Raw genomic sequence first — 15,228 nt, forward strand, 5'->3', positions numbered from 1 at the left:
ATTTTTTGTACATTTTTTAACAACATTGATTCCTTACTGTCAAATCAACTTTCAAATATTGACCTTCCATCAATTTTTGCATTGGGATTAAACAGAACTATAGCATAATTTCATCAAATCAGTAAAACATACGGATTATTGTTTAATATGTACAATTTTTTTAAATAAAATTTCTTAAAATTTAAATAGTATGCCAAAACACATTACATAATATTGGACAGAAATCGAAACTCTTGAAACTTTTATTCTATAATATCTTTTTCTGTAATATTAATTAGATAAATTATTCATGAGAATTGTATTTTGATTTGCAAGATTTCAATGAAATTAAATTGACTTCAGAGAAAGATCAATACAAAAAAAAACCTTCAGGAACTAACTTTCAATGTAATATGTATCACAAAATTTCCTTTAATGATCATGAAATTTAAATAAAATAATAATAATAATAACCGCTGTATATTCAATAATGTTTAACTCATGTGCAATTAGAAACTATTTCTCTAATCTTATTAATTTTTTTTTTTTTTGTCTTTGCAAAGAAAAATATTTTCTAAATTTTATTTCATTAACAAAAGGGTTCTTTAATTTTTCGTATTTATTATTTGCTTTTCATTAGTTTTCTGTATATTTCAAATTCATTCTTATAATTATTATGGAATCTTGTAAACAATTTTACTCAAATTCTCTGCCAAAAGATACATCTCGCATTGAATCAAAGCAAAATAAATTTAAAGGATTAATTGACAAATAAATTTTGAAAATATTGCACATCAAGAAAAGAGTGATAGATCAATTATAAAATTCTGTCTTTATAAACATGAAATAAGTCAAGTTTAATAAGAGTGTATCAAAAAATAAAATATTCTCAAGAAACCGTCTAGAAAAGAATGAATAATTTTTCTGCCAAAGCATAATCATTATACTTAAGCTTCTTTTGGTATGTCGTCTGTAGTACTGTAATTAAGTTGAAAATTGAAGGAAGGCAATCTTTAATTTAATTACAATGCCTACAATAAACTAAAAAATTGATGAGTATAAATGAGCAGTCTAAAAATAATTGATACTAAAAAACGAAAAATATTTGATTGAATTAATTAAATCAAAATACACGCTACTAAGCTTCTAAAAAGATTCCTTGTAATTCTTTATTTTTAATAAAAACAACTTCAAATATTTTTCTCAAATATCAAAAACTGCTACAAAAATTAATTTGCAGGAACGGTATCAATGACGGATATAAAAAATTACAATAAACTGTTAGGTTAATCAAAGCATTTTGTTTTATTTAGACAGAAAGCATCTATAAAGAAAATTGTTTGAAGGATTCCACTAAAAATTTACAATCTTTATCTGCTGAACTGATTAGTTATAAATAAATGTCTAAATGTTATTCTAAACTGAAGAAAGTCATTATTATTCTTGTTTAAACATCTAATGTTTTAAAACGCTAGATAATTATCATTTCTCCTTTATTAAATACTGAAACACCACTACATATTTACTTTTCGTCTTATTTACAACTTTTTAACATTATGGTTAATTATTTGAACAAAATGAAGAGTAATTTTAAATGATTACTTAATTAGAAATTTAGTTAATTAATAGAAATTTTTAATAGTTAAAATTTTATTTCAGAAAAGATACGTAATTTCATGGAGAGACCAGGAGTGGATGCAAGAAAATTTTACGACAAAGCCATGATCCTAGTGAAAGCTGCTCTCCAGCCTTTAACAAAATATAAATGTGGTGAAATTGTTGTCAAAATTGTTCAGTTGACTTACACAGCTGTTGAACCACACATACAGTCATTCTTGGAAAATTATCCTCGTTATTATCGTACAATAAGACAAGCGATAGTTACCAATAAATATGTCATTCAGGCAACAAAAATTGCTCAAGATGCATTCTCTAGGGTAAGATTACATTGCTTATCACATTTTAAAAAAATCCACGTTATTGGAAAACTAACTTAAGATTAGATCAGTGATTCTTAAATCAAGTATCACTATTTCACATAGGAACGTCGAAATTTTTCGAGGCAAAACTTTTTGTATAAATCCTCTAATTACAGACGGTAAAAATAAATAATTAAGGAAATCATTTTAAATTAAAATATTTGAAAATATTTCATGAAACAATGGCATTAAACTAAAAGTTTCTGTCATCTTTCAATAGTCACTTCATTCGTCATTAATTTAATTTTTAAGTATCAATGATATCGTCATTTTTTGCTTCTGAAAAAAAGGTCGGCAAAAGAAAGTTTGAGAAAATTTGAATTAGAGAAAGAGTTGAAATTCACTTGACTATACATTTAACGTTCCATTGGTATGCAGAGATATCCCCGTACAACGAAATAATACTCATTAACATGATACCCTTATCCTAAATAAAAAAAATAACGTAATATCTTATTTCTTCAATATGATAACTCTGTTTGTTTTAGTGGTTGAAAAAATATCCAAATTATGTGTGATTATATTGTTTCAAATCTGCAATGTTGCTTTCCTGTGAATTTCATAGCAAGGAAAAGAATTTTAGAAATATTTTTAATGAAGGCTGAATAGATATCAGACCACTGATTCTCAGACTTATCTTCAAATTTAATTACCAAAATGAAGGTTCTAGAAAATAAAAGAATTATGGAGGCATCTCCATTAGAAATCGATATCTAGCAATCCATCTAAGATTTGATACTTTACCATATAAAATTCTCGGTGAATCGAGTGACTTCTCTCTTTGGAATATTGACTGAAGAGCGAGCCCTCCAGTTGTTTTAAGCTGAATACTATTGTGCTTTGATACTATTTAAGAAGCGAATTGTTGTGTGCTAATGCGTTGTTGATTTCTGAAAGTACTGAATATTACGGCTATGTGTTTCATTTTGTGTGTGCGTGTGTGGAATAAAGCATAGCCATCCGTTATCGAGCTTGTTGACTTCTCACCATATACTCACCGAACGGATTTCCCATAATAACATTCATACATTTCGTATCAGGTTTCTCCGTCCATCTTTCAATCCATTTAAATATTGTTTCAATTCACTGACACTTATCGATTATCATTTCAAAAGTTGATAACGCAAAAAATTAGAATGGTTATCAAAAAGGCAGAAAATTACTTCTTATTGATAAGAAATATAAAAATTAAGAAAAGCACAGAATTAAATTCAATTCAATGCATATAGCGTTTCATTTAGATTAAAGAACACGAATGAAGTGAGAAATTTGTCGTGAAAGTTGTTCATTATTTTTTTTTTAAATATCCATAAAACGGTACAAAGGATTAAAAGATAAGTTTTAATAAGAAACTAACATTTATTCATAAAAGATTAAAGCTGAGAATGAGTGCCTGAATATTTTTTTAAAAAATCAAGATTCTATCATGATAATGTTTTTAAAAGAGCAAACAATTGGAAGGTATTTGATAGAATTTCTTACTTAATTCTGGGAGGGTTATTTTTTGGTTAGATTTTTGTTTAAATAAACTTCACCATGATTATCAGACATTTTTTAACGTTTAAAAACAATAATATTTAAGTACAAATACTTTAAGTATATTTCGATTATCTTTCTGAACTAAAATTCAATTTTTATTCATTTTTTGCTCTGAAAATTAGATTTTGTTATATTATCAATCATTTATATTCTTATAATTCATTTTAGTAACATTTAGTATGGTATATATTGTTTTCTCATTTCTCACATCACTGATTCTCATTTAATCGTTTTAATTTAAGCATATCAAAGATTACATCCTGTGTTTTTGTGACATGATATGTTGTATGAAATATTTTCTATTTTGACAGCTGAGAAGTGAAGTAGAAAAAATAGACTTCGAAAAGCTGATTTCCATAGGAAAGCACTACATAGAAGATTTCCTCTTCAACTTCACTCCTCCATCTCCAAAATCTGCGACGACAATCAATGCATTCGATGTCGAACGAGGCCATGTAGACTTCGATATTCATTTTGGAGTTTCACAATCGTACCCAGTTAAAGTGCTTACTCGCATTCTTGATCGAGTAACAAATTTAGTAGAAAGACTGGTATTCCACAGAGAACAGTTTAGTTCGCAAGCTTTACTGGTCAAGTTCAAGCGAGGAGCTGACTTAAATTTCTTCCCACCTTATGAAGGTACAACTATAAACACTTTAAATTGTAATCCTTAAATCATTTATTCTCTATACTTTACAATTTGGACTTAATCTTCTGTATCACTTTTATCTGTACTTATCTTCCAGTCATTTTAGGAATTCTAAATATTTAATATCAAATCTTTTGTGTTATTTATATGTTTTTAAAGACGCTATATTGATTTTTACATTACATGATTTTTTTTTTCTATTTTTCGATGTTGCTTGTTTAAATATACATGAACGCAGATTACAAATGCACAGAAATTATTATTTTAAAAATTTCTCTTGAACTCTATTTCTTAATGTAAATATGAAAATAAATGACTGAAAAATCATTAGCTGTTCAGTTAAAACCCCTTAGTTAAAAATCTTTCTTTTTTTCCCAAGCCCAAAATGTAGAAAGAAAATATTTTTATTAATCGATAATTAGATTCTTTTGAAGCAAGAGGAAAACGTTCTTATATTGAAAATATAAAAAGAGTTTCTGCCTGTTTTAATATTTATTTTTAACTTTCTATATTAGTTTTAATGTTCCTCCCAAATAAATTTGAGAATTTTTTTTCTTCCATTCTTTACCTTTGTTATTTCCTGCTGCTCTAAAAACTTTGCATCAAACCTTCTATTAATTTTTTAGATAACTGTAAAAAGAATTTTAAAATATTGCAAGATACTATAAACTGAAAGATGTGAAGAATACAGCTGTAATGAGGTGAAAATAGTTTCCTTTTTCTTTGTTTAAAACGGTGCTTTCTTTCCTTAGATTTTTTAAATTATTTAATAGCTTTAAAATCTAGCGGAAATAATTCATCTGCTACACATTAAACGCGTCACTTTAACTTAATTTTGGAATCCACTACGCATCTTATAGGAGGAAAAAAACATGACGTCACAGCAAAGCATTAAGACAACCTGCAACTAAATGTATGATAACATGCGAAGCTTATCATCGAACACAGGCGTGTGAATTGACTCTGTTATAATAATGACTAGATATGAATAATTTAAAAGGTAAATGGCAATAACTAAATAAATTATCTTAAGATTTATGCTGACAAACTCTGAATTGCTTTTGTATTCTCTTTTTTACAACAACACAACTTAATCATTCTTTGTTTTTTGCAGCTCAAGCTATGCTTGTGGGTAACCATCATTTTGTAACATTTGATAAAGTATTCTACGACTTTGCTGGAGAATGTACCTACCTCCTCTCTAGAGATTTTGAGGATGGTAATTTCACGTTTGCTCTCAAACCGTCTGCGGGTGAAAAAGGTCCATCTATACTTGCATTAATCAACGACAAGAGTATTGAAGTAAACAGCGGTGATCAAATAGTAAGTTCGAAATATACTAACTAGAAAAAAATTTGACTATAAAAAGTTTTTAAAAACATACTTTCATCATTATATTAAGCAGCATAATTTTAATTAATAATTAGTTTTTGAAAATATTAAATCGTGTTTCATCGAAATTACGAAAGTGTATAAAATTTCAGTCTTCTAACACATTAGGAAATGAGTAGAAAACCAATTATAAAATTCTATCTCTACAAAAATGAAAATATTGAAGTTAAATAAAAGTGTTTAGAAACATACGGGCCCAAATTCTTCCTTTGTTTAAATATTCATAATTATAGATTTAAAATATACATTTAAATTGAAGAAGAGTTTTGATTTATCATATGAAATAGTTTATTACCAAAGGCACGCAAAATTGACTCAATTCAGTCTTAAGACTTCGCTACTATAGTGCTCATGAACAATTTCTGACAATTACAAGAAAAACATGATAACCGAAATCAGCACTGAATTTCCTGGTAATATTGACTGTCGAGTCGTCTCTAGATCAAAATATCATGTAGATGACTTTCGTTATGAATGCTGCAAAATTATGCACATTATTCTTGCAGCATGAAAACTAAACAGTGGAAAGATAAATACCTAATATATAGATAATTATTATCGAATCGATTTCAGGCCTAGATATCACATGGAAGAATGTCATTTTGAATATCCAATGATAGCATTTCAAACTCCGTTTAGCCAGAGGCCATACGGGAAGATTAAATGAGGCCGCACTACACTATTAGTCCCTCACGGAGAGCAGGCCATACTAGGCATGTGAGAGATCACATTCAACTCTTTCACCTCAAAAACCCTTGGGAGTACGCGCGCTGTTAAACGCAACTAACTGACCACACCAAGAGTCATCTAGACCTTCCTTTCCACAGAAATCTTCACCAACACTGCTAATAAATCTTATTTTCCTTTGTTAATATTTCTTTGCATTTACAATTATTATCTGAAATATAAATAAAATAATTTAGAAAACGAAAAAAACAAATGGAAAGAATGGATTCAGCTCAATTCCATTTACAATAAACTAATGATAGCGTTCTTAATTTAGTTTTTAAACCTGAAATCTTGAATAAGTAGGTGAATATTTTTTCAGTTGCCATCTTACAAGCCATTGTAGTCTTTCTTTTTTCACAAAACTCAGTCTTTTATAATATGTTCAACTGTGCTCTCACTTTGAATATACAATAATATAAAAACAAAACATACTATTATAGCGACGTCTTAATATAATAATGGAAAGATAAATATATATTATAAATACAGAACGAGCACATTCATTCTTTCGTATTTCTTCCTTTAAGAAACTTTAATGAATAAAAAGTACTAGTTAAAAGCTCTAATTTCTAAATACATTTCTTCTAATAAGCTCAGAACTGAAATCTAACAAATCTTCTTGGTGAACAGTTTCACCAATTCAACGTGTATAATTTTATAATTTTCAAGTGTCACAAGATACCTTCTGATACTTAATTTTCTTTCCAAAATACTATTACATATGTATAAATATTAACTAAAACCCTTCTTCTCAGACTTAAGGTACTCGAAGATTCTTTAACTACTATATGAAAGTATGAATTTTTTTTTCAGATAAGTGTAGATGATAATGCAGTGGAATTGCCATATCTCACAAAAGAATTTACAGTTTCCCGATCTGGAAGCACTGTCATCATTGACGACAAACATGGCGTTAAAGTGAAATGCAATTTGGTTTATCAGATATGCACATTTTCAATTACTGGTTGGTATTTTGGAAAAACTGCTGGCCTTCTTGGAACTTACAACTACGAACCTTCGGATGAATTCAAAAGACCAAAAGGACAAGTTGCAAACTCTCCAAGTGTCCTAGCCAAGAGTTTTGAGTTAAAGAAAGGCTGCAAATCTAATAATTTAGTTCCTGAAGTGAAGATTAAGGAAAACAGTGACTATTATAAATTATGTAAAGAACATTTCGAGTCCACTTCGTCTCCACTATCAGCATGTTTCTATGAAGTAAGATATCGTACATTATAAACATATATTTTTAACTGAAAAAAATTTCAATACCGTAGTATTCAATCTTTTAACTATTTCTTTTTCTCTCAGTAAAGTTTTGCTTCTTTAAATTTTCAATGGAAATATTAATGAATAATAAATAAAACATTAATAAACATTAATTTGTATTCATAAAAACTTTCAATTGTGAAAACTGATAACCAAACCCTTTTATGAGCTACCAATATCCGTTCCTTCTGGTAAATTTTTCTAGATATTTTTAACGCTCTAACCATGAAACAAACTTAGAAAATCCAAATTTTTTTTTATCTGAGATTTATTAGGATAAATAAAAAATTTTATGCTTCTGAAATCAAACGGTAGTTTTTTAGAGGCATTATAAAGAGTATCCTTTCTTAAATTATAGAAAAATATATGCAAATGAAAAAGAATTTCTTTAGTATCAAAACTTTAATTTATTTACTAATAATTTACTTTTCGGTAAAATAATTTGATTTCTGAATTAAACAGTGAAAACCACAAGTTATTCGATTTTCAATTAATTTTTAAGAAATCAAACACCGTTATTTTTCAATAAAAAATTGCAATTTTGATTATCATCTATGCCAATATTGAGAAAATTGATTTGTTAGACTTCTCTTTCGTATAATAATAAAACTATTCAGCTTTAATAAAAAATATTCTGAATTCTATATTCTTTAATAAAAAATATCATGTTTATGTAATACTTGTTAAATGAAATTATATGTCATCAAAACATTTTCAGGTTAAACCTGAAGAATATTTCCAATTGTGCCTCCGTCATCTCGCAAGAGCAAGTGATCCAGCAAAATCATTATGTAATATTGCAGCAGCATATGTTATGGAATGTGAAAGAAATTACATCGAATTGAATCTTCCCAGCAAATGCAGTAAGCTTACTGATATATATATATTTTTAATTCTGAAGATTCTGCATACAAAAAAAATGTGCTTTGTTATACATGTTAGCGATAATTATAACTGGAGGCTTTCTTGAATTTAGAAAATTCACTATTTAAAAATTGTTAATGATTTGTTAAGCCAAAACAAATCATCGGGAACTGAATACAAAATAAGTTGCAACAGTTTCTTTGATTTCGAAAAATGTACTATGCTTTCTTTAGCCTCAAAGGCAAGTCAAAACAATGACGAAAGAAACGCTGTAACGATTTTTTTTAATGGAATGAAATTCATGTATTTGTGAAAGGCATTTTTGTGACTAGTCCAAATGAAAATAGGCATCTGGTTCTGACAGTATTGTCCAACATGATTTCTGGTAGATGGTTGCATATGTTAAGCGAAAACTGACAGTTTTTGTAGAATTTTATGGGGAAAATACCATGATAGTCATGGTGTGGCAACCATATGGCAGAGAAAGAGTAACCTGGTATATAGGGGTTAGTGGTTTCGTATTATTCAATGAAACAGAAAACGACAAAACACGTAACGTCGTACTTTAAACTCCTCTACACAGATTCAGTGCGCAATAATTCATATTTTATAGGCAGATGTTAATGGAACCAACATTTTCATTTGAACGAAGAATGTGGGATAAGCATATGGAAACTCTGATTGATGATTCAGAATTTCTTCCCATGTACTATTTCCATATTAGTGTGACCCTGACTATTTCATAACCAAACTTTTCTTTAGATATGCTAATTCTGGAAAAAAATTTCTCAACAAATAACTGTTGTTTTGATATAAAATTACAATGTTATCCTTTATAAATACTTTTTGCTTTCCACTTTCTGTTGCAGATTATTGCTATTGCGGTAGTTGATACATTCATCAGCTATATAGAGCAGTTCTTTATTAATTAAAAATGGAAATCTTGTGTAATATATTTGACAAATAGCAATTGCTTTTATGACATCCTGCAACATTTTGTTTTCATACATCGCTCGCTAATCATATCGCAGATTAATAAAATTTATCTCTCATTAATATGTTAATATCCTTATTATTCCCATTTTAAATATATTTTTACCATTCGTCATGTGCTTATTTGGATTTGCTTTTGTTCCTTTTAGTTTCCCATATCATTTGACTTATGATAGCTAGTTTATTCGAGTTTATATAGATTTCATAAAAAAATTCAGAAATTTATCTTTTGACAAAAGGTGATAAAATCCCCCCCCCCCCAAAAAAGAGAAAATATTCTCTTTTCTATATGTTTTACTCATCTTTGTTATAATTTTGACTATTTTTTTTTATTCTCGTTTCCCATAGTTACATGCAGTGCACCTGATGGAAGCACCCTGCAGCAAGGTGACAGGAAAAAGTATGAAAACTTAAGCAAGAAATCAGCTGATGTCGTTTTCATTGTAGAAGATCACGAATGCAATAAAGCTATTGTGAATGACTTAGGCAACCTTGCCCGTTCAATTGAAAGAGAGCTGCAAAACGATGGCTTCAAAGATGTCATGTTTGGTGCAGTTGGCTATGGAGCTGATATTGGCAACCCACAGATATACACAGTGAAAGGAAGCACATTTTTCAATTCGAGGGACATCAATTCTATAAAAGATCGAATAAAAGCAGAAAATCAAAAGACAGAATCTTCCAGGGCCTTTGAAGCTATGAAACTCGCTGTTAATTACCTGTTCAGAAGCGATACAGCGAAATCCTTTGTCTTATTGTCATGCTCTCCCTGCAAATATGACTACAAATCGGTATGTTCCTTTTTTTTTTTTTTTTTTTTTTGCATGCAGTTGTTAAATTTTAATTCTTAAAGTTCAAAAGATTTAAATTTCTAGATCGGTAAGCTTATTTATTTTTTCAGGGGGGGAGGGTATGTAAAAAAATTGTTTACTTTTACTTTTAATATTCATAAAAATTAGTCCAAGAAAATTCCGAATTTTAATTTATTTTGCTATTGAAGAACATATAAAGTAGGAACATAATTTGACTGATTTCGACATTGTCACAAATAAAAAATTTGAATCAAAAGAAACATGTTTGTGGATAGAAACAGTTTAATTGGTCAAGAAAAACATGAATATAATCATGACAATTTTACTTAATGCAAAAAATATATTGAGCTCAGCATGGTGAGATTTAGAATGTACATAGGGGAACTTCAAAAATAAATATTCATATAATTTTTTCTCTTTTTAGATTATCAGAAAACAATGGAATACAAATAAAAATTTTATTACAAATATACCATTAAAAGATAAAAATATTCAGCTGAATTTTATACAATATATAGAGTAATTTATTTATACTTTCTTGTACAGATATACTTTCTTTCAATATGCAGATTTCGAACATAGATCATTGGAATTTTTTTTGAATTTTTTTTTATTATGACTATTACTATAATCAAAGCATTGCTGTCAGTTATAATATGGCATGCTTTATTTTCAATCCAAAGAATTATTTTTTTAAACTTTTCTTCTCTAAATTTTGAAACATTATAGCTAACAATTGCTGAGCGTAGGTTGATGATATTTAAAATACATTATTCATTTTAAATCAAAAGATATATATTATTTTCACGGAATGAATGCTATATTTAAGTGCTACACTGACTGAACAAATGAAATTTTTTCCGGTATTTTTTAATCGTTGTTGATACTCTTGGAAAGTTTTAAGTTTTAGTAAATATTAACCTTTTATTCAAATTTTTATCCAAATTTAAAATCTTAAAGCGTCAAAAGCTTTAAACAGCAGGAGGAATTATTAAATTACCAATGTCCTCAATTGTTACGTACATAATAAGATTTCAATTTATGAAAGTGCATTTTCTGTGAATCACAATTCCACAATTTCTTTATAAACTTCTTTATAATACTTAGTGGTATTTTCAAACATGAAGCATGACTCTTTAATCGTGGGTCATAAAAGGTTCGTGTGTAATATTCTTTTTCCTATTATAATTTTACCTCGATTTATTTAAATAATTCTGCAAGATTCATAACTTGTTTGCTTCTAATTATAGTGAATGAAATAGCTCCTAACACAAATAAACATCGATCTATTCGATTTTTATTATTCGTATATGAATCATAATTCAAATGATTCATAAAAACTGCAATTAGAATACCTACTGAGGAATTCTGAATTATGTTACCAAGAGCGAATTTTAAAAGCTTTGCCCAAATCTGTCTTAACAGGAGCTCCAATAATTGCTATATGTAGGAATGAGTTGGGAAAGAAATAATCAAATAATGGAACAGTTTACAGCCTTTATTACATAATAAACCACCAAGTAAGAAATGTAAAATAAATTATTTGAAATTGATGGTTGATTGACTTATAACAGCAATGACGTCATTTAATGAAAATCATACATGAAAGATAATTTATGCAGTGAATTCCCAATATATCTTAGCATTTAAATAATATATATAAAATGAGATTCCTAATTTTGTCACCTTAGTGCATATTCTGTTATCTCTCTTTTTAATAAAAACTATTCGCCCTTCACAATTAGAATTGAAGGAACAAATTTATCCACCAGTGCGATATTTCGACTTAAAATCATCTTGCCATTATATTCTATTTCTAGCTGTTGTATCCAGTTATTCATCAGATTCTGTTAGAACGAGGAATCAGCTTACACGTGGTGAAAGATGCTGAAATTTCTATCAGAAAAAGCTCCATCAAAGAAAAAGATATTATAGGTAAGAAGCTATCATTGTTATAGTAAACATTTTCTTCATTACTCAATATTCGACGTTGTAAGATTTTATTAATGACAGATTTCGCTGTCATTTCATTTTGAATTATAAGCACTCTCCTTTTACTCATTTTTGAAACGTATTTAAAGAAATTTCTTCTACAAAATACTTCAAATATAAATTTATTTAAAGCTTGTAATGTTTTATCTATGAATAAAAAGAGATGAGTTTGATCATCATGAAATTTTCTTTGTTACATTTTTATAATCAAACAAAACATAAAATTCTGCGAATAAAGTAGACAACATTTGACTTTGTCAGGATTCAGCTTCGAGTTTCTCATCTAACGATTTGAGCTTAAAGCAAAGAAAAATCATAAGTTACATTTTTCACTTTCAAATCACAAAATAAATCTCAGATATTTTTCTTTTAAAAATATAAATTATGCTTCTTAACTTACAAAGAGCAGTTTATGAAAATAAAGTCAAGAAAAATTGTTAAATTCTCATCTCTCATGATGGGAAACAATTCCTTTGTTTGCAGTGAAACCGAAAGATATGGTGACAACATTCCGTTAACGTTGGAAAGTTATTTGCGTATTTTCACTAGATGAGAAAAATTTTAATTTTGGATATACCTTGCAGCAAATTAGTTATAAACTTGTAATAGCTCTTTAATCCATACGTTACATCTCCACTTTGATAGAGGAAAGCAACAGCACTTTTACATCTCTTATTTAACAAAATAAGACTTGCACAAATTCATTACGTTTTGAAGAATTGATGTAACTATTGCTTACAAAGAAGTACTTGAGTCAAATGTGTGATTTGTATCCATTTTAACCAAAACTGCTAGGACTCCAATATCTTATTCCAGTTATTCTTTATATTCATAATACAATTACTGCTTGCAGGTGTTGATCCAGTTACCGTATATCATTCGAAGGATGTAACACAGAGAGACTTGGTTGGAGAACCTGCCTTGCGATCTCAAATATCATTGCCTAAAGATTTATGCATAGCTTTGTCGCAAGATGTTGATGGAAGCTTCTTTTCTTCTCATTCTCTGAATAAGGCATCATCTGGTGATCTGAAGAATTGGCGAAGTGTGTTCGCAAGAAAGTTCTTGAAATCTACTCAAAGCTTCCAGTGTCAGATGTGTGACTGTACCTCTACCAGAGACCACATTCCTAACACTATTTGTCAGCCTTGTGAGGCCAAAAGACCGAGACTACCTTTCTCCGTATGTAAATCTTGCGCTCTTGAAAGAACTGCAGAGTCGTTTTTGTCATATTTACTTCAGTTTTATTAAAATGCGAAAGGCATTAATATCGAAGTAGAAAAGGAATGAGTTAATTGATGAATGCATTAACAAGAGGTGACTTAATGAAAAAAGGGGGAGATATTCCGTTTCAAAAAGTTATGCTTGTAATACTGCTGTAATGAGTGAGTGATAGTACAATACGGATAACTTTTCGAAATTAAATAGAAAGTTTTCTTTTATTAATATTATAAAAAATGATGTATAATCAGATTAACTACATTGGGAAATATTGGGAGTATTTGGGAAATAAAAAAAGAATTCCTCAAAATATCGAAAAATTCTACTGCTCTTTAATTGATATAAATAAGCAATTATTTTATACGGTTAGAGATGTAGAGAACTTCCTACTTTCATATTTCCTTTTAAGCATTAAATAATTATTTTACGAAATAATATGTTAAAAGGATTTTTTGCCTAAGCGTACATATATGAAATATGTTAATCAGTTATTAACCAAAATTTTAAAGGAAAGTAACTTTTTAAATATTTAAGCATTATTTTATTGGTTAAAATGTTTTAGCTTACTGAAATGATTTCGCAACATATACGGAGAAAAATGACTGCTTATTAAAATAAACGCTCGTCAAGCAGAATTGCTTTCGAAACATTTAATCGTATCTTTGATAAATAAAAAAACATTAAAACAAATCTATGTTTAAAAATTATGAATTCACTCACTCGTTAATATATTTCAAACCGCCCATTTTAACACACTAATAGCTGCTTAAAAAATTTTCATCATTAAAAATGTGTACATAAGATACATCTCATTCTAATCTTTGGATGAGTAGCACATTTTTTCTGTCAGCCCATATACTCTTCAAAGAATGATCATTATGCTCTAGAAATGTTTCAATTGCAACCCCACAACTTGTTTTTTTTAATCGTATTTTTGTTTTTATTTTATTTTTCTTTTTTTTTCTAGCTTTACCTTACGGCTGATGCCAAGTATTTCTGATGTTCGATAGTGAACCTCGCATCTTACGTCATTTATTTTGTGCAGTGATTTTAGAGTATTTGGGTTGGCTGAAAAAAATAAAATTCACTCCCAATCCTTTTTATTAAATGTGTCCGTTTTATTTGTACGTGAATAAGAATTTTAATAAAAGAATTAAAATTAAAATGTGTACTTTCATTATTTCGAAAGATCTTACTTCATTAACATTTTTCTAATTTCAGTCTTTAATTAAAATTATTTTGATCATGTTGATGCTAATATGCTATGGCAAAAGTATGGTCTTAGTTTCCATTTTTTTTTCGAATCGTTTTATATTCACAACGATAAACTTCACCCTGTATAAGCATTCGGGTCATGGAATGATGGAATTGAGTTCCAATGGTCATATAGGGATGTGATCAAACCGCCTCCATGGACCAAAATCGAAATTTCAGCTAAACTCCGATTCCCACAACATCATCTGGCCTAAATCACTGGCCATCCTTAAAATTGAAAAATTCTGAACCATTTACCTGGTCTCAAAATATATAAAAGACATTCGAAAAATAAGTTGAGGGGAAAAAATCGCAATTTCATAAGCCGAGAGTAGCCACAACACTAAAAATTTGATATTACTTAATCCTTTAACCTCACATGCGACATCAACCTTCCACACTTCTCTATTATTTCTTATAATATATATAAAATTCTGATTTTTAGTATCAAAATAATTGCTAACATTTAAAGAAACATAAAATAATAAGTGATCATTAACTTTATAATCACAGAATAAAAAAGCAACATTATATTGCTTCAAAAGAGACCATGAATTAA

The 15,228-nt window shown here is 28.5% G+C and overlaps 1 protein-coding gene across 2 annotated transcripts in view; it reads left to right on the forward strand.

Moving 5' to 3' along the window:
* The window catches only part of LOC129959427 (apolipophorins-like), a 66,726-nt gene extending 52,146 nt beyond the window's left edge, over positions 1-14,580 (forward strand). The window contains exons 27-35 of one of the 2 annotated variants that reach the window (XM_056072253.1): positions 1,639-1,916; positions 3,809-4,136; positions 5,261-5,469; positions 7,081-7,482; positions 8,252-8,396; positions 9,739-10,181; positions 12,023-12,137; positions 13,048-13,376; positions 14,383-14,580. In XM_056072253.1, the coding sequence (XP_055928228.1) occupies positions 1,639-1,916; positions 3,809-4,136; positions 5,261-5,469; positions 7,081-7,482; positions 8,252-8,396; positions 9,739-10,181; positions 12,023-12,137; positions 13,048-13,376; positions 14,383-14,415 (2,282 nt within the window). In that variant the 3' untranslated portion in view covers positions 14,416-14,580. Of the gene's footprint in view, positions 1-1,638; positions 1,917-3,808; positions 4,137-5,260; positions 5,470-7,080; positions 7,483-8,251; positions 8,397-9,738; positions 10,182-12,022; positions 12,138-13,047 lie in introns of both variants that reach the window. The other variant, XM_056072252.1, reaches the window with a different exon arrangement.
* The last annotated feature ends 648 nt before the right edge of the window (positions 14,581-15,228 follow it).

This window comes from Argiope bruennichi, chromosome X1, assembly GCF_947563725.1.
Source record: "Argiope bruennichi chromosome X1, qqArgBrue1.1, whole genome shotgun sequence".
Classification (NCBI taxonomy): domain Eukaryota; kingdom Metazoa; phylum Arthropoda; class Arachnida; order Araneae; family Araneidae; genus Argiope; species Argiope bruennichi.